The sequence below is a fragment of the Bombina bombina genome, chromosome 5, assembly GCF_027579735.1.
Source record: "Bombina bombina isolate aBomBom1 chromosome 5, aBomBom1.pri, whole genome shotgun sequence".
Classification (NCBI taxonomy): domain Eukaryota; kingdom Metazoa; phylum Chordata; class Amphibia; order Anura; family Bombinatoridae; genus Bombina; species Bombina bombina.
Genome location: NC_069503.1, coordinates 983,624,794 through 983,648,614, shown reverse-complemented (window position 1 = coordinate 983,648,614; position 23,821 = coordinate 983,624,794). Strand labels below are relative to the sequence as shown.

At 42.6% G+C, this 23,821-nt stretch overlaps 1 protein-coding gene across 1 annotated transcript in view; it reads right to left on the bottom strand.

Annotated features, from left to right (window-relative positions):
• Positions 1 to 23,821, bottom strand: part of CIBAR1 (CBY1 interacting BAR domain containing 1) — a gene marked incomplete in the record, with an annotated part of 433,120 nt that overhangs the window by 286,566 nt on the left and 122,733 nt on the right. Inside the window, 1 exon segment of the mRNA XM_053715196.1 lies at positions 17,387 to 17,491. Coding sequence (XP_053571171.1) covers positions 17,387 to 17,491 — 105 coding nt within the window.

The window sequence follows — 23,821 nt, the reverse complement described above, 5'->3', positions numbered from 1 at the left end:
GCTGTTCTAATGGAAACAAATAATTCTGACAAAAAGGCTCTATTTTAAATGTTAACAAAAATAGTACAATGTCCATTTAATGCAGTATTCAAAACTTGGTTTCTAAAAACCTAAATTATGCTTACCTGATAATTTTCTTTTCTTCTGATGGAAAGAGTCCACAGCTGCATTCATTACTTTTGGGAAATGAGAACCTGGCCACCAGGAGGAGGCAAAGACAACCCAGCCAAAGGATTAACTACTCCTCCCACTCCCCTCATCCCCCAGTCATTCTGCCGAGGAACAGTAGAAGAAATATCAGGGTGAAAAGGTGCCAGAAAAAAAAATAAGAAACCCCACATAAAATTCGGGTGTGGAGCTGTGGACTCTGGATCAGAAGAAAAGGAAATTATCAGGTAAGCATAATTTATGTTTTTCTTCTTAAATGGAAAGAGTCCATAGCTGTATTCATTACTTTTGGGAAAACAATACCCAAGCTAAAGAGGACACTGCCGGGAGGGTACACTAGGCGGCCCATTCTGAGGGCACCAAGCCTGAACCCTTACCAATAAAAAATCCTGCTTCATCCGAAGCCGAGAAAATTAATTTTGTGTTTATAAAGGAAAGCCCCAATTACACTGACTCGCAGCTTGTCCAGAGTCAAACCAGAGACCTCAAAACGGACTCAACTGAGCCGACACGCCATCAAGAGTCACCGTCGACCAAAAGACGGTCCCCCCCATTCAATCCTCACAAATGAAGGAAAACAAGCCGAAATCCTCAAGGGGACAAGGCAAAGGAGGACCGAGTAAACCACAAGGACCCAGAACACAGGAAAAAAACACCTCCAGAGTGGGCCCCGCTCATAGTGGCCCAAATAGACCAAAACAGGGAAGGAAGCCTCACCGATACCAAGCGAAACTCAGAATAATACCGGGCACAGAGACAAAAAGAATGTCTCCACAACATCCTGCAAGCATGGATTCCAACAAAAAGGCGAAATCCTCCCAGCGCCGGTCCTTAGAATACTAAAAGATTCGGCCAAGAAAGCATGTAATAGACACAGAGTCCATAACAGGACGGCCCAGAGGAAACTTGCAAGGATAAGAAGCAGTAATTAAGAAGACAGACCGCATAAACCAGCCCCTCGACAGAGGCACGCCCCAGGCAATCTAAGTTGCCGGACCTACTCACAAATCATTAAAAACGAGGGAAACACAAAACCTCCATCGAGGCCCCCCAAGAAGGAGAGTATACCCTCAGTACCCGAAGGAAGAGTAAACCCTCTCCTATCAAAGGAGCAAGGAGAAGGAAAATCCATCTCCTAGGAAACTGAGCTATCAGGATAAACTCCATAAGCTTACACATCCAGAAGACTGCGACTCATAGACCGCTCGGTCATCCTGATCTGTAGACCCAGCCCCAGCTGGACCAACCCAGCCACAGGAAAAGCCCTAAAAAAAGTCGCCATCTCCATAGGAAGGAGATTATCCCCTAAGAAAAAAAGGGGAAGAAGCCGGAAGGGCAACAAGTGTCCTCAAGGCCCAAAGATGCTGTCCAATTGGAAAGAAAATCCCCAACACAAATGTCCTAGAAGGACCCCCCCTACAGGTAGCTTCACCAAACAGAGGCACAACCGACCCATTCCCTGCAGAGCAGAGAATCCACGGGTACACTGACAAACTGACCAGGGGAATGCACCCTTAAAGTGCACCAGATTTGGAATCCAACGCCAGCAGCTGGGTATCAACTCACAACCCTTGAGGCGCAAGCCACACAGCTAACCCCTAGATGACATGGGTTAGTCCATAGTAAAAGAGAAAGAAATACTCCTAAAACCAGGCAAAACCTGACCCGGTCAGGTAATTGGAGCAAGGACATAGCCCAAGTTCCCACTACCGTGAAACCCCCGACCAACCCTGAGATCCAAGATTCCAAAACAACCCAAGACTGGGTCAGGAAGAAGGCCAAATGAAGCCTTAGAAAGCGGAAGTCTCAGGGAGAAAAACAGGTCTGGGTGTCTAATAGTTCAGGAAACCTTACCCTGAAACTAAACAACCCAACTGGTCAAAATGCCAGAAAAGGGGAAATGGACACATATCCAGATAATCCGGATAGCGAGGGGAGCTCGAAAGTCCCGACCAAATGAAGGAACCATCCCTAGCCAAAGTCCAACACTCCAAGGAGCAGGGCTAGAAGTCGTATGAAGGGACTTCTCAAAGCCTCAGGACAACAGAAGGGATAACAGAAGGGATACTTCGAGGTCCACAAAACCCTACTAGCAGGGCTAGTCTCCCCACCACCTCCACATAGACAGAGGAAACAGGGAAGAGAAAGGCTAAACCCCAAGCTAAACAAGGTCCCCACAGGGATCAACCAACATCCGGGACGCCGATCCCTAAAAGGAGATCTAAGTCACTGGGAGAATGTAAGGAGACCCAAAGGCCCCATAATTCAAACAGACCATCACTTCCGAGAGAAAAGCTGTATCTAGAACACTAGAAACGGCTTACTCATACACCTACAAGGAGCTGAGAGCTGCAATAGGCTTCAAAAATGCAAACCTTCCGCATGCTGGGCAGCTATCCATACAAGCTGTAGGATCAAGTCCCAACAGGACCATCCATAGACCTAAAACTGAAGGCCAAACCACAAAAACAGCAGTGATTGGGCCTAAGCCCACCAACCCTCCCCCACATGGAGGAGGAACTCTAGGTTCTGAAGAAACCAGATGACAGAAAGAGTGACGCAGCGGAGTACTCCCGCCCAGTCATGTATGACTGGAGGCTATAAGGACTGACACAATCCTTCCCGCCTCACGAACCCACCGGTTCTCTTGAATGCTTAGTTGAACATGGAAAACAATGATAACCTGAGCACTCAGCACTTCTACTTAACCAACCCAGCAGAAGAGCGACACGTGTCTGAACAGCCGCAAGACCAACCAAACCCGTCAGGACCAGCCTGTACCAAGGGTCATAACCGGCAAGCTGCATAAACCTTCCCTCGTAGGGGAAAACAAACAGACTTTGTTAAAGGGACACTGAACCCAAATTTTCTCTTTTGTGATTCAGATAGAGCATGAAATTTTAAGCAACTTTCTAATGTACTCCTATTATCAAATTTTCTTCATTCTCTTGGTATCTTTATTTGAAATAAAAGAATGTAAGTTTAGATGCCGGCTCATTTTTGGTGAACAACTTGGGTTGTCCTTGCTGATTGGTGAATAAATGTATCCACCAATAAAAAAAGTGCTGTTCAGAGGTCTGAACCAAAAAAAAGCTTAGATGCCTTCATTTTTAAATAAAGATAGCAAGAGAATGAAGAAAAAACAGAATTTATGCTTACCTGATAAATTACTTTCTCCAACGGTGTGTCCGGTCCACGGCGTCATCCTTACTTGTGGGATATTCTCTTCCCCAACAGGAAATGGCAAAGAGTCCCAGCAAAGCTGGTCACATGATCCCTCCTAGGCTCCGCCCACCCCAGTCATTCGACCGACGGACAGGAAGAAATATATATAGGAGAAACCATATGATACCGTGGTGACTGTAGTTAGAGAAAATAATTCATCAGACCTGATTAAAAAACCAGGGCGGGCCGTGGACCGGACACACCGTTGGAGAAAGTAATTTATCAGGTAAGCATAAATTCTGTTTTCTCCAACATTGGTGTGTCCGGTCCACGGCGTCACCCTTACTTGTGGGAACCAATACCAAAGCTTTAGGACACGGATGAAGGGAGGGAGCAAATCAGGTCACCTAAACGGAAGGAACCACAGCTTGCAAAACCTTTCTCCCAAAAATAGCCTCCGAAGAAGCAAAAGTATCAAATTTGTAAAATTTGGCAAAAGTGTGCAGTGAAGACCAAGTCGCTGCCTTACATATCTGGTCAACAGAAGCCTCGTTCTTGAAGGCCCATGTGGATGCCACAGCCCTAGTGGAGTGAGCTGTGATTCTTTCGGGAGGCTGCCGTCCGGCAGTCTCATAAGCCAATCGGATAATGCTTTTAAGCCAAAAGGAAAAAGAGGTAGAAGTCGCTTTTTGACCTCTCCTTTTACCAGAATAAACAACAAACAAGGAAGATGTTTGTCTGAAATCTTTAGTAGCCTCTAAATAGAATTTTAGAGCACGGACTACGTCCAAATTGTGTAACAAACGTTCCTTCTTTGAAACTGGATTCGGACACAAAGAAGGTACAACTATCTCCTGGTTAATATTTTTGTTAGAAACAACCTTTGGAAGAAAACCAGGCTTAGTACGCAAAACCACCTTATCTGCATGGAACACCAGATAGGGCGGAGAGCACTGCAGAGCAGATAACTCTGAAACTCTTCTAGCAGAAGAAATTGCAACTAAAAACAAAACTTTCCAAGATAGTAACTTAATATCTATGGAATGTAAAGGTTCAAACGGAACCCCTTGAAGAACTGAAAGAACTAGATTTAGACTCCAGGGAGGAGTCAAAGGTCTGTAAACAGGCTTGATCCTAACCAGAGCCTGAACAAATGCTTGAACATCTGGCACGGCTGCCAGTCTTTTGTGAAGTAAAACAGATAAAGCAGAGATCTGTACCTTTAGAGAACTTGCAGATAATCCTTTCTCCAAACCTTCTTGTAGAAAGGATAGAATCTTAGGAATTTTTATCTTGTTCCATGGGAATCCTTTGGAGTCACACCAACAGATATATTTTTTCCATATTTTATGGTAAATTTTTCTAGTTACAGGCTTTCTAGCCTGAATCAGAGTATCTATTACAGAATCTGAAAACCCACGCTTTGATAAAATCAAGCGTTCAATCTCCAAGCCGTCAGTTGGAGGGAAACCAGATTCGGATGTTCGAATGGACCCTGAACAAGAAGGTCCTGTCTCAAAGGTAGCTTCCATGGTGGAGCCGATGACATATTCACCAGGTCTGCATACCAAGTCCTGCGTGGCCACGCAGGAGCTATCAAGATCACCGAGGCCCTCTCCTGATTGATCCTGGCTACCAGCCTGGGAATGAGAGGAAACGGTGGGAATACATAAGCTAGGTTGAAGGTCCAAGGTGCTACTAGTGCATCTACTAGAGTCGCCTTGGGATCCCTGGATCTGGACCCGTAGCAAGGAACCTTGAAGTTCTGACGAGACGCCATCAGATCCATGTCTGGAATGCCCCATAATTGAGTTATTTGGGCAAAGATTTCCGGATGGAGTTCCCACTCCCCCGGATGGAATGTCTGACGACTCAGAAAATCCGCTTCCCAATTTTCCACTCCTGGGATGTGGATTGCAGACAAGTGGCAGGAGTGATCCTCCGCCCATTGAATTATCTTGGTCACTTCTTTCATCGACAGGGAACTCCTTGTTCCCCCCTGATGATTGATATATGCAACGGTCGTCATGTTGTCTGATTGAAACCTTGTGAATTTGGCCTTTGCTAGTTGAGGCCAAGCTCTGAGAGCATTGAATATCGCTCTCAGTTCCAGAATGTTTATCGGGAGAAGAGACTCTTCCCGAGACCATAGACCCTGAGCTTTCAGGGATTCCCAGACCGCGCCCCAGCCCACTAGACTGGCGTCGGTCGTGACAATGACCCACTCTGGTCTGCGGAAGCTCATTCCCTGTGACAGATTGTCCAGGGTCAGCCACCAACGGAGTGAATCTCTGGTCTTTTGATCTACTTGAATCATCGGAGACAAGTCTGTATAATCCCCATTCCACTGTCTGAGCATGCACAGTTGTAATGGTCTTAGATGAATTCGTGCAAAAGGAACTATGTCCATTGTTGCAACCATCAATCCTATTACTTCCATGCACTGCGCTATGGAAGGACGAGGAACAGAATGAAGTACTTGACAAGAGCTTAGAAGTTTTGATTTTCTGACCTCTGTCAGAAAAATCCTCATTTCTAAGGAATCTATTATTGTTCCCAAGAAGGGAACTCTTGTTGACGGGGACAGAGAACTTTTTTCTTTGTTCACCTTCCATCCGTGAGATCTGAGAAAGGCTAGGACGATGTCCGTATGAGCCTTTGCTTTTGACAGGGACGACGCTTGAATTAGGATGTCGTCCAAGTAAGGTACTACTGCAATCCCCCTTGGTCTTAGAACCGCTAGAAGGGACCCTAGTACCTTTGTGAAAATCCTTGGAGCAGTGGCTAATCCGAATGGAAGTGCCACAAACTGGTAATGCTTGTCCAGAAAAGCGAACCTTAGGAACTGATGATGTTCCTTGTGGATAGGAATATGTAGGTACGCATCCTTTAAATCCATGGTAGTCATAAATTGACTTTCCTGGATGGTGGGTAGGATCGTTCGAATAGTTTCCATTTTGAACGATGGTACCCTGAGAAATTTGTTTAGGATCTTCAGATCCAAAATTGGTCTGAATGTTCCCTCTTTTTTGGGAACTACGAACAGATTGGAATAAAATCCCATTCCTTGTTCTCTTATTGGAACTGGATGTATCACTCCCATCTTTAACAGGTTTTCTACACAATGTAAGAATGCTTGTCTCTTTATTTGGTTTGAAGATAAGTGAGACCTGTGGAACCTTCCCCTTGGGGGTAGTTCCTTGAATTCCAGGAGATAACCTTGAGAAACTATTTCTAGCGCCCAAGGATCCTGAACATCTCTTGCCCAAGCCTGAGCAAAGAGAGAGAGTCTGCCCCCCACTAGATCCGGTCCCGGATCGGGGGCTATCCCTTCATGCTGTTTTGGTAGCAGTGGTAGGCTTCTTGGCCTGCTTACCCTTGTTCCAGCCTTGCATTGGTTTCCAGGCTGGTTTGGGTTGTGAAGTATTACCCTCTTGCTTAGAGGATGCAGAATTAGAGGCTGGTCCGTTTCTGCGAAAGGGACGAAAATTAGGCTTATTTTTAGCCTTAAAAGACCTATCCTGTGGGAGGGCGTGGCCCTTTCCCCCAGTGATGTCTGAAATAATCTCTTTCAAATCTGGTCCAAATAATGTTTTACCTTTGAAAGGAATGTTAAGCAATTTTGTTTTGGAAGACACATCCGCTGACCAAGACTTTAGCCAAAGCGCTCTGCGCGCCACGATAGCAAACCCAGAATTTTTCGCCGCTAATCTAGCTAATTGCAAAGCGGCATCTAAAACAAAAGAGTTAGCCAATTTAAGTGCTTGAACTCTGTCCATAACCTCCTCATACGAAGATTCTTTACTGAGCGACTTTTCTAGTTCCTCGAACCAGAAACACGCTGCCGTAGTGACAGGAACAATGCATGAAATTGGTTGTAGAAGGTAACCTTGCTGTACAAAAATCTTTTTAAGCAAACCCTCTAATTTTTTATCCATAGGATCTTTGAAAGCACAACTATCTTCGATAGGAATAGTAGTGCGTTTGTTTAGAGTAGAAACCGCCCCCTCGACCTTGGGGACTGTCTGCCATAAGTCCTTTCTGGGGTCGACTATAGGAAATAATTTCTTAAATATAGGGGGGGGGGACAAAAGGTATGCCGGGCTTTTCCCACTCTTTATTTACTATGTCCACCACCCGCTTGGGTATAGGAAAAGCGTCGGGGGGCACCGGAACCTCTAGGAACTTGTCCATCTTACATAATTTCTCTGGAATGACCAAATTGTCACAATCATCCAGAGTAGATAACACCTCCTTAAGCAGTGCGCGGAGATGTTCTAATTTAAATTTAAATGTCACAACATCAGGTTCAGCTTGATGAGAAATTTTTCCTGAATCTGAGATTTCTCCATCAGACAAAACCTCCCTCATGGCCCCTTGAGATTGGTGTGAGGGTATGTCAGAACAGTTATCATCAGCGCCCTCTTGCTCTTCAGTGTTTAAAACAGAGCAATCGCGCTTTCTCTGATAAGTAGGCATTTTGGATAAAAGATTTGCTATGGAGTTATCCATTACAGCCGTTAATTGTTGCATGGTAATAAGTATTGGCGCACTAGATGTACTAGGGGCCTCCTGTGTGGGCAAAACTGGTGTAGACACAGTAGGGGATGATGTAGTATCATGTTTACTCCCCTCATTTGAGGAATCATCTTGGGCAATATCATTATCTGTGGCATTACTGTCCTTACTTTGTTTGGACACTATGGCACAATTATCACATAAATTTAAATGGGGAGACACATTGGCTTTCATACATATAGAACATAGCTTATCTGATGGTACAGACATGTTAAACAGGCTTAAACTTGTCAACAAAGCACTTTATTACTGAATATGTGAAAAAGTATGAAGGAATTGTTCAAAAATTACCAAAATTTCACCACAGTGTCTTAAAGCATTAAAAGTATTGCACACCAAATTTCAGAGCTTTAACCCTTAAAATAACGGAACCGGAGCCGTTTTTAAATTTAACCCCATACCAAATGACGCCTTCTAGAAGCTTTTTTTAGTGATTCTTAGATCCTCACACATGCATCTGCATCCCTTGCTCTCCAAAAACAACTGCGCAGTAATGGCGCGAAAATGAGGCTCAGTCTATAACTAGAAAGGCCCCCAGACTAAAAAAGGTGTCCAACACAGTGCCTGCCGTTTTTTAAACGTTCCCCAAGATTATAATGCCAATTATTAGCTAGAATCTGCATAATATGCCCCAATAAAGCAATCGTTTTAGCCCATAAAAATGTCTACCAGTTTTTAAGCCCTTTTTTAAGCCCTTTATTCTTTTATGTTTGACTAAGAAAATGGCTTACCGGTCCCCATGAGGGGAAATGACAGCCTTCCAGCATTACATGGTCTTGTTAGAAATATGGCTAGTCATACCTTAAGCAGAAAAGTCTGCTAACTGTTTCCCCCAACTGAAGTTACTTCATCTTAACAGTCCTGTGTGGAAACAGCAATCGATTTTAGTTACTGTCTGCTAAAATCATCTTCCTCTTACAAACAGAAATCTTCATCCTTTTCTGTTTCAGAGTAAATAGTACATACCAGCACTATTTTAAAATAACAAACACTTGATAGAAGAATAAAAACTACATTTAAACACCAAAAAACTCTTAACCATCTCCGTGGAGATGTTGCCTGTGCAACGGCAAAGAGAATGACTGGGGTGGGCGGAGCCTAGGAGGGATCATGTGACCAGCTTTGCTGGGACTCTTTGCCATTTCCTGTTGGGGAAGAGAATATCCCACAAGTAAGGATGACGCCGTGGACCGGACACACCAATGTTGGAGAAATTGATAATAGGAGTAAATTAGAAAGTTGCTTAAAATTGCATGCTCTATCTGAATCAGGAAAGAAAAAAAAGAAGAAAACATAATTTAAAAAAAAGAAAAAAACATAATTTATGTAAGAACTTACCCTATAAATTCATTTATTTCATATTGGCAAGAGTCCATGAGCTAGTGATGTATGGGATATACAATCCTACCAGGAGGGGCAAAGTTTCCCACACCTCAAAATCCCTATAAATACACCCCTCACCACACCCACAATTCAGTTTAACGAATAGCCAAGTAGTGGGGTAATAAAGAAAGGAGTAAAAAGCATCAACAAAGAAATTTGGAATAATTTTGCTTTATACAAAAACCACCATAATTATTTATACAATAACCACCATAAAAAGGGTGGGCCTCATGGACTCTTGCCAATATGAAAGATATGAATTGATCAGGTAAGTTCTTACATAAATTATGTTTTCTTTCATGTAATTGGCAAGAGTCCATGAGCTAGTGACGTATGGGATATCAAATACCCAAGATGTGGAACTCCACGCAAGAGTCACTAGAGAGGGAGGGATAAAAATAAACAACAGCCAAACGCTGAAAACATAATCCACAACCCAAATATAAGTTATTCTTATGAAGAAAGAAAAAACTTAAAATAGCAGCAGAAGAATCAAACTGAAACAGCTGCCTGAAGAACTTTTCTACCAAAAACTGCTTCAGAAGAAGCAAATACATCAAAACGGTAGAATTTAGTAAATGTATGCAAAGAGGACCAAGTCGCAGCTTTGCAAATCTGATCAACTGAAGCTTCATTCTTAAAAGCCCACAAAGTGGAGACTGATCTAGTTGAATGAGCTGTAATTCTCTGAGGCGGGCTTGACCCAACTCCAAATAAGCTTGATGAATTAAAAGCTTTAACCAAGAGGCCAAGGAAATAGCAGAGGCCTTCTGACCTTTCCTAGGACCAGAAAATATAACAAATAGACTAGAAGTCTTCTTGAAATCTTTAGTAGCTTCAACATAATATTTCAAAGATCTTACCACATCCAAAGAATGTAAGGATCTTTCCAAAGGATTCTTAGGATTAGGACACAAGGAAGGGACAACAATTTCTCTACTAATGTTATTAGAATTCACAACCTTAGGTAAAAATTCAAATGAAGTCTGCAAAACCACCTTATCCAGATGAAAAATCAGAAAAGGAGATTTACAAAAAAGAGCAGATAGCTCAGACACTCTTCTAGCAGAAGAGATGGCCAAAAGGAACAACACTTTCCAAGAAAGTAGTTTAATATCTAAAGAATGCATAGGCTCAAACGGAGGAGCTTCAAATGCGCATGCGTGAACAACCCGATGACGTCGCATACTCCATGCTCGTCCTTGATGTGACATAAGCTTTAGATAAATCAAAAAATATATTTTTTATGCACAAATAGTAACTTTCCTGATAATTATATATACTTACAATTTGTAAATTGTCCGTAATAAGATGTAATATTGGCAAAGAATTCAAATTTGTGCGCTGTGCTTATTGCAAGCACTAAACACTTATACTCCTTGATCGCAAAGTACTCAATGAATAGAAACATTCATTGAATACTTTGTTTATTATACGGACGGTGTTTCAACGCATGCGCGATTTGAAATGAGGAGCAGTGCTTTACAAACTTTCGGTTGCTATGCGCATGCGCGTTTTCAACAGAATTGTTGTATCGCATGCGCAAATGTCGGCACCGCTCGTGAACGAGCATCAAAAATACGTCACGTAGTAGGCGTGAAATTGTATAATGAGGGAGAGGAAACGGGCAGCAAACCAGGAAGAAGACTTAACGCCTTCAAAACCAAATTAAGACTCCAAGGAGGAGAAATTGATTTAATGACGGCTTAATACAAACTAAAGCCTGTACAAAACAGTGAATATCAGGAAGTTTAGCAATCTTTCTGTGAAATCAAAATGAAAGAGCGCTGTGAAATCAAAATGAAAGAGCAGAGATTTCTCCCTTCAAGGAGCTTGCAGACAAACCCCTATCCAAACCATCCTGGAGAAACTGTAAAATTCTAGGAATTCTAAAAGAATGCCAAGAGAATTTAAGAGAAGAACACCATGAAATGTAAATCTTCCAAACTCGATAATAAATCTTCCTAGAGACAGATGTACGAGCGTGTAACATACTATTAATTACTGAGTCAGAGAAACCTCTATGACTTAATACTAAGCGTTCAATTTCCATACCTTCAAATTTAATGATTTGAGATCCTGATGGAAAAACGGACCTTGAGACAGTAGGTCCGGCCTTAACGTAAGTGGCCAAGGTTGGCAACTGGACATCCGAACAAGATCAGCATACCAAAACCTGTGGGGTCAAGCTGGAGCCACCAGTAACACAAACGATTGTTCCATGATGATCTTGGAGATCACTCTCGGAAGAAGAACTAGAGGCGGGAAGATATAAGCAGGTTGATAACACCAAGGAAGTGTCAGCGCATCCACTGCTTCCGCCTGAGAATCCCTGGACCTGGACAGGTATCTGGGAAGTTTCTTGTTTCGATGAGAGTCCATGAGATCTATTTCTGGAAGCCCCCACATCTGAACAATCTGAGAAAACACATCCGGATGGAGAGACCACTCCCCTGGATGTAAAGTCTGACGGCTGAGATAGTCCACCTCCCAATTGTCTACACCTGGGATATGAACCTCAGAAATTAGACAAGAGCTGGATTCCGCCCTAACAAGTATCCGAGATACTTCTTTCATAGCTAGGGGACTGTGAGTCCCACCCTGATGATTGACATATGCCACTGTTGTGATATTGTCTGTCTGAAAACAAATGAACGGTTCTCTCTTCACCAGAGGCCAATACTGAAGAGCTCTGAGAATTGCACGGAGTTCTAAAATATTGATTGGTAATCTCGCCTCTTGAGATTTCCAAACTCCTTGTGCTGTCAGAGATCCCCAGACAGCTCCCCGACCTGAAAGACTCGCATCTGTTGTGATCACAGTCCAGGTTGGTCGAACAAAAGAGGCCCCTTGAACTAAACGCTGGTGATTTAACCACCACGTCAGAGAGTGTCGAACAGTGGGATTTAAGGATATTAATTGTAATATCTTTGTATAATCCCGGCACCAATGATTCAGCATGCAAAGCTGGAGAGGTCTCATGTGAAAACGAGCAAAAGGAATCGAGTCCGATGCTGCAGTCATGAAGCCTAAAACTTCCATGCACATAGCCACTGAAGGGAATGACTGAGATTGAAGGTGCCGACATGCTGCAACCAATTTCTAACGTCTCTTGTCTGTTAGAGACCGAGTCATGGACATTGAATCTATCTGGAAACCTAAAAAGGTGACCCTTGCCTGAGGAATCAAAAAACTCTTTGGTAAATTGATCCTCCAACCACGTTTTCGAAGAAACAACACAAGTTGATTCGTGTGAGATTCTGCAGAACGTAAAGACTGAGCTAGTACCAAGATATCATCCAAATAAGGAAACACCGCAATACCCTGTTCTCTGATTACAGAGAGTAGGGCAACCAGAACCATTGAAAAGATTATTGGAGCTGTTGCTAGGCCAAATGGAAGAGCAACAAATTGGTAATGCTTGTCTAGAAAAGAGAATCTCAGTAACTGATAATGTTCTGGATGAATCGGAATATGAAGATAAGCATCCTGCAAGTCTATTGTAGACATATAATGTCCTTGCTGAACAAAAGGCAGAATAGTCCTTATAGTCACCATCTTGAAAGTTGGTACTCTTACATAACGATTCAAAATTTTCAGATCCAGAACTGGTCTGAATGAATTTTCTTTCTTTGGGACAATGACTAGATTTGAATAAAACTCCAGGCCTTGTTCCTGAAAAGGAACCGGCATGATTACCCCTGAAACCTCCAGATCTGAAACACACTTCAGGAAAGCATGAGCTTTTACTGGATTCACTGGGATGCGTGAGAAAAAATCTCCTCACAGGTATTACTATGAATCCAATTCAGTGCCACCGAGACAATGCTCTGAATCCATTGATTTTGGACAGAATTTATCCAAACATCCTTGAAAACCTTAATCTGCCCCCTACCAGCTGTGATGGAATGAGGGCCGCACCTTCATGCGGACTTAGGGGCTGACTTTAGTTTCTTGAAAGGCTTGGATTTATTCCAATTTGAGGAAGGCTTCCAATTGGAAACAGATTCCTTGGGGGAAGGATTAGGTTTTTGTTCCTTATTTTGTCGAAAGGAACGAAAACGATTAGAAGCCTTAGATTTACCCTTAGGTTTTGTATCCTGAGGCAAAAAAACTCCTTTCCCCCCAGTAACAGTTGAAATAATAGAATCCAAATGAGAACCAAAAAAAAAATTATTACCTTGGAAAGAAAGAGATGGTAATCTATCATATCTGTCATATCAGCATTCCAAGATTTAAGCCACAAAGCTCTTCTAGCTAAAATAGCTAAAGGCATCGATCTAACATCAATTTTGATAATATCAAAAATAGCATCACAAATAAAATGAATACCATGTTGCAGTAAGCGAACAATGCTAGATATGTCAGAATCCAATTCTTGTTGCGCTAAATTCTCCAACCAAAAAGTTGAAGCAGCTGCAATATCAGCAAAAGTAATTGCAGGCCTAAGAAGTAGCCTTTCCTTAGATAAGATTCAAGCTTCCTATCTAAAGGATCTTTAAAGGAAGTACTATCTTCCATAGCAATAGTGGTTAGTTTAGCAAGAGTAGAAATAGCCCCATCAACTTTGGGGATTTTTCCCCAAAACTCTATTGCAACCGCTGGTAAAGGATACAATTTTTTAAACCTTGCAAAAGGATTAAAAGGAGTACCTGGCTTATTCCATTCCTTAGAAATCATGTCACAAATAGCATCAGGAATAGGAAAAACCTCTGGAGTAACCACAGTAGGTTTAAAAACAAAATATAAACGTTTACTAGTTTTAATATCAAGAGGACTAGCTTCCTCAATATCCAAAGTAATTAACACTTCTTTTAACAAAGAACGCATATACTCTATTTTAAATAAATAAGTAGATTTGTCAGTGTCAATATCTGAGGAAGGATCTTCCGAATCAGATAGATCCTCATCAGAAGTGGATAATTCATTATGTTGTCGGTCATTGGAAATTTCATCAACTTTATGAGAAGTTTTAAAAGACCTCTTACGCTTATTAGAAGGTGAAAATGCAGACAAAGCCTTCTGAATAGAATCAGTAACGAATTCTTTAAAATTCACAGGTATATCATGTACATTAGTTGAAGGAACTGCAACCGGTAATGTACTATTACAGATGGAAACTCTATCTGCATGTAAAAGTTTATCATGACAAGTAATACAAATGACATTAGGAGATATAATCTCCACAATTTTACAACAAATGCACTTAGCTTTGGTAGAACCAATGTCAGGCAGCAAAGTTCCTGCATATACTTCTGAGGCAGACTCAGATGAGACATCTTGCAGAATGTAAAAGAAAAAACAACAAATAAAGCAAAATTGTCAATTTCCTTATATGACAGTTTCAGGAATGGGAAAAAAATGCATATAGCATAGCCCTCTGACTTAGAAAAAGGCAAGAGGCAAAAGCAATGGGGCAATAAATAATGAAAAAAGTTTGGCGCCACTCGTGTCACTAACGACGCAACCCTGTGTGAGCCCCTGCATCAACTAGGACGCCGGAAATGACTAACTTGCGTCAACGGACGTGCCTTTTCGCGGCTAAAAATTCTCGCGCCAAGAATGACACAATAAAGTGTGACATTTAGCGCACCCGCGAGCCTAAGACAGCCCACAAATTAAAACAATTAATCAATTGAAAAAAAAGACTAAACCCCAGGTAAGAAAAATATTTCTCAATATTAACTTTCCCAGCTATGAAACTGACAATCTGCAAAAGTTAATACATGAACCTGACTCATGGCAAACATAAGTACAATACATATATTTAGAACTTTCTATAAATGCATAAAGTGCCAAACCATAGCTGAGGTGTCTTAAGAAATAAAAACATACTTACCAAAGACCCATCCACATATAGCAGATAGCCAAAGCAGTACTGAAACAGTTATCAGTAGAGGTAATGGTATATGAGAGTATATCATCAATCTGAAAAGGGAGGTAGGAGATGAATCTCTACGACCGATAAAAGAGAACCTATAAAAAAGAACCCCGTAAGGGAAATCACTGCATTCAATAGGTAATACTCTCCACTTCCCTCTGACATTCACTGTACTCTGAGAGGAATCAGGCTTCAAAATGCTGAGAAGCGCATGTCAACGTAGAAATCTTAGCACAAACTTACTTCACCACCTCCATAGGAGGCAAAGTTTGTAAAAACTGAATGGTGGGTGTGGTGAGGGGTGTATTTATAGGCATTTTGAGGTTTGGGAAACTTTGCCCCTCCTGGTAGGACTGTATATCCCATACGTCACTAGCTCATGGACTCTTGCCAATTACATGAAATAAATTTGGGTTCAGTGTCCCTTTAAACATAGGACTAACATGTCCAAACAACTTCCACCGAAGTAATGAAGAGTATTAATCCCAGATGGCTCCTGAAGGAAACAAAAAAACAAAATAAAAGACATCCATCGGATACAAAATAAAATAAAAGGTAACCCAAAGGTTAATGCCTAAAAAGACACGGGCCTACCCGTAGGACCAGCCAAACCGAGCCCCATTTTACAAAAACTGGGAAAGAACTCAAAATAAAGACAGGAGGAGATTACCTCATCCCCATATGTCTAACGAGTAGTACCATTCGGACCATCAGACTGAAAATTCCCATATCTATGAACTATAGCGTCATTTAGCGACTCAAACAGATGTCTGAGCAATACGCACAGGCGCGAAATCCAGTACCAAAAGGCACAACACTCCGGAACAGAACCCTCAGGATACAGCGGAGGCCCACCCCTAGGCGGAATACCCGGGACAATAGGGCACGAGCACATTCTCAAAGAAACGTCTGGACTATGTAGACGAGCAAGCACCAACATTATCTGAAGGCGTAAACGTGCTGCAAGCTCCGGGGGGAACTCGCTCCCTGGGAGACAGGGCCCCCAGAGGCGGACTGCTCAACAGAACCCTGATTCCTGAGAAACCGGGTGCTCTCACATGGCATATGGAACAAGACTGATTGACAGGAGTCAACAAAGCTAAACATGATTCGTCACCGAACACAGAATCTGAATCAGATATTATAATCGTCTTGGTGTCCGAATCCTTCGTAACTGAATCTGAAATGAGCACAGACTCCGCATCAGAATCCCCCATAACTATAAGAGGATATGTCAACATGGACTATAAACAGTAAAAAACAAAAACGGCACCTGACACCACCAATGGCTGGGGAACTCACCACCTCCTATGACCAGACCCCTGCGGACTAGAATATCTCAGTCGCCACGCGGTCGGCAATGCGGAAATGGGAAACAGAGCGTAACCATGCCCGGACACAGGGTGAACCGTAGTCCAAAAAGCACGCCCAGCCAAAAAGGCTGCATCACTTCCAAAGGCCTCAAAGTTCCAAACCACAAGTCCATAACCTTCACACATAAGCAAGTTGAATCACATAACAAACATGATTATAAACCCCCCTGTCCAATAACCCCCCTCAGGAGATATTAACACTCGATTCCAAGATCTAACAGAGGCTCACTGAGACCCTTATGTTATAAGTTAAACCCGCATGGAGCTTTAGCCCACGGGAAACATCGTGTTACAGTACATTGAAAAAGTAAAATGAAACGATCTTACTGGAATCAACGCCGTGGAACAGGAACACAGCCTTTCAAGTGTGACGAATAGTAGCATCGCCTCCGCCATGGACTTGAGAGAAGAAAGTAGGCAGCGGAGCAAAGTTCAAAAACGCTGATTGCTTGAGGAGCTGTTAATATGAGTCGAGATGAATTCGCAGAAAGAAACTTCCTGCATCTCCAGACTCTAACTTTCATCCAAGCCCTCACTGAGAGACTGACAGGACTACTTAAAACTCCTGTCCCATGTCAAAGAGTACTACCCTCCATAAGAGACAAAAAAACTAAAATTAAAAATTCTGACATGTCTCTGCCAACCTCCTGAGATGAAAGGCAAAGAATGACTGGGGGATGAGGGGAGTGGGAGGAGTATTTAAGCCTTTGGCTGGGGTGTCTTTGCCTCCTCCTGGTGGCCAGGTTCTTATTTCCCAAAAGTAATAAATGCAGCTGTGGACTCTTTCCATTTAATAAGAAAATCAACATTAAATGGCATATATTTTTCACTGAGTTACCTTTAAATCTTTAAACTTCTGCTTCTCAAAGTTGTCAATAGTTTCTTCAAGCTGTCGACTGATTCGTGCTGCATCCATTGTTGCTCTTTGTAGCTCAGTTTCCGCCTTAAAAATTAACATTAAAGTAAGTTTAATAAGTTGTTTAGATGTTCAATGCATGTGTGCTGGATATTAACTATAAAAAACATATGCCATGCATTATAAATTAAAGTACAGAAAAAAGGACAAAATTATACATCTATCTATGTCGTAATGAACCTCTAACCATAGCAGCCCTACGAAACAATCTGAGATGCAAAATCTGGTCCCATGACCCAGAAAGCGAACAATACTGTAGCAGCAACATCCACACTTCAAGTTGTGGAAGCATCTGAGATGTTCCAAACCATGTTGTTTTTTTACCTGAGACTGTAAAAAGCAGTTAAGGAGAAATAGAACTGAAAAAAGGTACAAACAACACTGTGCCAACCAAATATATTTTAAACATGTCAATATTACAATATATAACATTATATGGGATTTCATCAAAATCCTTTTAAAATGCTTATAACAATATTTATCTACAAAAGTGCCCAAAACTTAAATATAATAGTGCATTTTATAGAAAAATCAGACATGTATAAAGGATTGCGAACAGCTCCTTATTTCTTTATACTAAAATCTCCTTAAACAATGTACTTTAAATATTTCAGATTTTTACATTTTGTAAATGAAGGCATTTTCAAGGTAGAAAAATTAACTTTAATGTGTGCAAATTGAGTTCCTAACCCTAAAATAAATACCGGAGGCTTGACTAATGCAGCAAATCAAGTTGTGTACCAAAGACATTATGGGATCCTATAGAAAGATTAGGTCAGTCAGTTTGCATGTGTTTATCATTTTCTGTTGTTTTCTTTAGTTTATCTCCTGGACAGTGAATACACTCACAGAGCACAATTTCTAGTGGGTAGAGTGTGTAGAATGTGCATTATTAATGCATCACAACCTGGAAGCTAAGGTGTTAGACCAATAAAACAATGCAAATAATGTAAAAGGGAAGATCTGACAACCATTTTTCTCTAAGAAAAAACATAATTTATGCTTACCTGATAAATTTATTTCTCTTGTAGTGTATCCAGTCCACGGATCATCCATTACTTGTGGGATATTCTCCTTCCCAACAGGAAGTTGCAAGAGGATCACCCACAGCAGAGCTGCTATATAGCTCCTCCCCTCACTGCCATATCCAGTCATTCGACCGAAACAAGACGAGAAAGGAGAAACCATAGGGTGCAGTGGTGACTGTATTTTAATTAAAATTTAGACCTGCCTTAAAAGGACAGGGCGGGCCGTGGACTGGATACACTACAAGAGAAATAAATTTATCAGGTAAGCATAAATTATGTTTTCTCTTGTTAAGTGTATCCAGTCCACGGATCATCCATTACTTGTGGGATACCAATACCAAAGCTAAAGTACACGGATGATGGGAGGGACAAGGCAGGAACTTAAACTGAAGGAACCACTGCCTGTAGAACCTTTCTCCCAAAAACAGCCTCCGAAAAAGCAAAAGTGTCAAATTTGTAAAATTTTGAAAAGGTGTGAAGCGAAGACCAAGTCGCAGCCTTGCAAATCTGTTCAACAGAGGCCTCATTTTTAAAGGCCCAGGTGGAAGCCACAGCTCTAGTAGAATGAGCTGTAATCCTTTCAGGGGGCTGCTGTCCAGCAGTCTCATAGGCTAAGCGTATTATGCTCCGAAGCTAAAAGGAGAGAGAGGTTGCCAAAGCTTTTTGACCTCTCCTCTGTCCAGAGTAAACGACAAACAGGGCAGATGTTTGACGAAAATCTTTAGAAGACTGTAAGTAAAACTTCAAGGCACGGACTACGTCCAGATTATGCAAAAGACGTTCCTTCTTTGAAGAAGGATTAGGACACAATGATGGAACAACAATCTCTTGATTGATATTCCTGTTAGAAACCACCTTAGGTGAAAACCCTGGTTTGGTACACAGAACTACCTTGTCTGAATGAAAAATCAGATAAGGAGAATCACAATGTAAGGCAGATAACTCAGAGACTCTTCGAGCCGAGGAAATAGCCATCAAAAACAGAACTTTCCAAGATAAAAGTTTAATATCAATGGAATGAAGGGGTTCAAACGGAACTCCCTGAAGAACTTTAAGAACCAAGTTTAAGCTCCACGGGGGAGCAACAGTTTTAAACACAGGCTTAATACTAACCAAAGCCTGACAAAATGCCTGGACGTCTGGAACTTCTGCCAGACGCTTGTGCAAAAGAATAGACAGAGCAGAGATCTGTCCTTTTAAAGAACTAGCTGATAAGCCTTTGTCCAAACCCTCTTGGAGAAAGGACAATATCCTAGGAATCCTAACCTTACTCCATGAGTAACTCTTGGATTCACACCAATAAAGATGTTTACGCCATATCTTATGGTAGATTTTCCTGGTGACAGGCTTCCAAGCCTGTATTAAGGTATCAATGACTGACTCGGAGAAGCCAAGCCTTGATAGAATCAAGCGTTCAATCTCCATGCAGTCAGTCTCAGAGAAATTAGATTTGGATGATTGAAGGACCTTGTATTAGAAGGTCCTGCCTCAGAGGCAGAGTCCATGGTGGAAGAGATGACATGTCCACTAGGTCTGCATACCAGGTCCTGCGTGGCCACGCAGGCGCTATCAGAATCACTGATGCTCTCTCCTGTTTGATTTTGGCAATCAGTCGAGGGAGCAGAGGAAACGGTGGAAACACATACGCCAGGTTGAAGAACCAAGGAGCTGCTAGAGCATCTATCAGCGTTGCTCCCGGGTCCCTGGACCTGGATCCGTAACAAGGAAGCTTGGCGTTCTGGCGAGACGCCATGAGATCTAGTTCTGGTTTGCCCCAACGATGGACCAGTTGAGCAAACACCTCCGGATGGAGTTCCCACTCCCCCGGATGAAAAGTCTGACGACTTAGAAAATCCACCTCCCAGTTCTCTACGCCTGGGATGTGGATCGCTGACAGGTGGCAAGAGTGAGACTCTGCCCAGCAAATTATCTTTGAGACTTCTAACATCGCTAGGGAACTCCTGGTTCCCCCTTGATGGTTGATGTAAGCCACAGTCGTGATGTTGTCCGACTGAAATCTGATGAACCTCAGGGTTGCTAACTGAGACCAAGCTAGAAGAGCCTTGAATATTGCTCTTAACTCCAGAATATTTATTGGGAGGAGTTTCTCCTCCTGAGTCCACGATCCCTGAGCCTTCAGGGAGTTCCAGACTGCGCCCTAACCTAGAAGGCTGGCATCTGTTGTTACAATCGTCCAATCTGGCCTGAGAAAAGGTCATACCCTTGGACAGATGGACCCAAGAAAGCCACCTGAGAAGAGAATCTCTGGTCTCTTGATCCAGATTTAGTGGAGGGGACAAATCTGAGTAATCCCCATTCCACTGACTTTGCATGCATAATTGCAGCGGTCTGAGATGCAGGCGCGCAAATGGCACTATGTCCATTGCCGCTACCATTAAGCCGATTACTTCCATGCATTGAGCCACTGACGGGCGTGGAATGGAATGAAGGACACGGCAAGCATTTAGAAGTTTTGATAACCTGGACTCCGTCAGGTAAATATTCATCTCTACAGAATCTATAAGAGTCCCTAGGAAGGAGACTCTTGTGAGTGGGGATATAGAACTCTTTTCCACGTTCACTTTCCACCCATGCGACCTCAGAAATGCCAGAACTATCTCTGTATGAGACTTGGCAATTTGAAAGCTTGACGCCTGTATCAGGATGTCGTCTAGATACGGAGCCACCGCTATGCCTCGCGGTCTTAGAACCGCCAGAAGTGAGCCCAGAACCTTTGTAAAAATTCTCGGGGCAGTGGCCAACCCGAAGGGAAGAGCTACAAATTGGTAATGCCTGTCTAGAAAGGTAAACCTTAGGAACCGATGATGATCTTTGTGAATCAGTATGTGAAGGTAGGCATCCTTTAAGTCCACTGTGGTCATGTACTGACCCTCTTGGATCATGGGTAGGATGGTCCGAATAGTTTCCATTTTGAATGATGGAACTCTGAGGAATTTGTTTAAGATCTTTAGATCCAAGATTGGTCTGAAGGTTCCCTCTTTCTTGGGAACCACAAACAGATTTGAATAAAATCCCTGTCCTTGTTCCGTCCGCGGAACTGGATGGATCACTCCCATTACTAGGAGGTCTATCACACAGCTTAGGAATGCCTCTTTCTTTATCTGGTTTGTTGATAACCTTGAAAGATGAAATCTCCCTTGTGGAGGAGAAGCTTTGAAGTCCAGAAGATATCCCGGAGATATGATCTCCAACGCCCAGGGATCCTGAACATCTCTTGCCCACGCCTGGGCGAAGAGAGAAAGTCTGCCCCCCACTAGATCTGTTTCCAGATAGGGGGCCGTTCCTTCATGCTGTCTTGGGGGCAGCAGCAGGCTTTCTGGCCTGCTTGCCCTTGTTCCAGGACTGGTTAGGTTTGCAGGCCTGTCTGGAATGAGCAACAGTTCCCTCTTGTTTTGAAGCGGAGGAAGTTGATGCTGCTCCTGCCTTGAAATTTCGAAAGGCACGAAAATTAGACTGTTTGGCCTTTGATTTGGCCCTGTCCTGAGGAAGGGTATGACCCTTGCCTCCAGTAATGTCAGCAATAATTTCCTTCAAGCCAGGCCCGAATAAGGTCTGCCCCTTGAAAGGAATGTTGAGTAATTTAGACTTTGAAGTCACGTCAGCTGACCAGGATTTAAGCCATAGCGCCCTACGCGCCTGGATGGCGAATCCGGAATTCTTAGCCGTTAGTTTAGTCAAATGAACAATGGCATCAGAAACAAATGAGTTAGCTAGCTTAAGCGTTCTAAGCTTGTCAATAATTTCATTCAATGGAGCTGTCTGGATGGCCTCTTCCAGGGCCTCAAACCAGAATGCAGCCGCAGCAGTGGCAGGCGCTATGCATGCAAGGGGCTGTAAAATAAAACCTTGTTGAATAAACATTTTCTTAAGGTAACCCTCTAATTTTTTATCCATTGGATCTGAAAAAGCACAACTGTCCTCAACCGGGATAGTGGTACGCTTTGCTAAAGTAGAAACTGCTCCCTCCACCTTAGGGACCGTCTGCCATAAGTCCCGTTTAGTGGCGTCTATTGGAAACATTTTTCTAAATATAGGAGGTGGGGAAAAGGGCACACCGGGTCTATCCCACTCCTTGCTAATAATTTCTGTAAGCCTTTTAGGTATAGGAAAAACGTCAGTACACACCGGCACCGCATAGCATCTATCCAGCCTACACAATTTCTCTGGAATTGCAACTGTGTTACAGTCATTCAGAGCAGCTAATACCTCCCCAAGCAATACACGGAGGTTCTCAAGCTTAAATTTAAAATTAGAAATCTCTGAATCAGGTTTCCCCGAGTCAGAGATGTCACCCACAGACTGAAGCTCTCCGTCCTCATGTTCTGCATACTGTGACGCAGTATCAGACATGGCTCTAACAGCATTTGCGCGCTCTGTATCTCTCCTAACCCCAGAGCTATCGCGCTTGCCTCTTAATTCAGGCAATCTAGATAATACCTCTGACAGGGTATTATTCATGATTGCAGCCATGTCCTGCAAGGTAATCGCTATGGGCGTCCCTGATGTAATTGGCGCCATATTAGTGTGCGTCCCCTGAGCGGGAGGCGAAGGGTCTGACACGTGGGGAGAGTTAGTCGGCATAACTTCCCCCTCGACAGAACCCTCTGGTGATAATTCTTTTACAGATAAAGACTGATCTTTACTGTTTTAGGTGAAATCAATACATTTAGTACACATTCTCCTATGGGGCTCCACCATGGCTTTCAAACATAATGAACAAGTAGGTTCCTCTGTGTCAGACATGTTTAAACAGACTAGCAATGAGACTAGCAAGCTTGGAAAACACTTTAAAACAAGTTTACAAGCAATATAAAAAACGTTACTGCGCCTTTAAGAAACACAAATTTTCCCAAATTTTGAAATAACAGTGAAAAAATGCAGTTACACTAACAAAATTTTTACAGTGTATGTAATAAGTTAGCAGAGCATTGCACCCACTTGCAAATGGATGATTAACCCCTTAATACCAAAAACGGAATAACAAATGACAAAAACGTTTTTTAAACAGTCACAACAACTGCCACAGCTCTACTGTGGCTTTTTATCTCCCTCAATACGACTTTTGAAGCCTTTTAAGCCCTTCAGAGAAGTCCTGGATCATGCAGGAAGAAGCTGGATGTCTGTGTCTGTAATTTTTTCTGTGCAAAAAAACGCCAAAATAGGCCCCTCCCACTCATATTACAACAGTGGGAAGCCTCAGGGAACTGTTTCTAGGCAAAATTCAAGCCTGCCATGTGGAAAAAACTAGGCCCCAATAAGTTTTATCACCAAACATATGTAAAAAACGATTAAACATGCCAGCAAACGT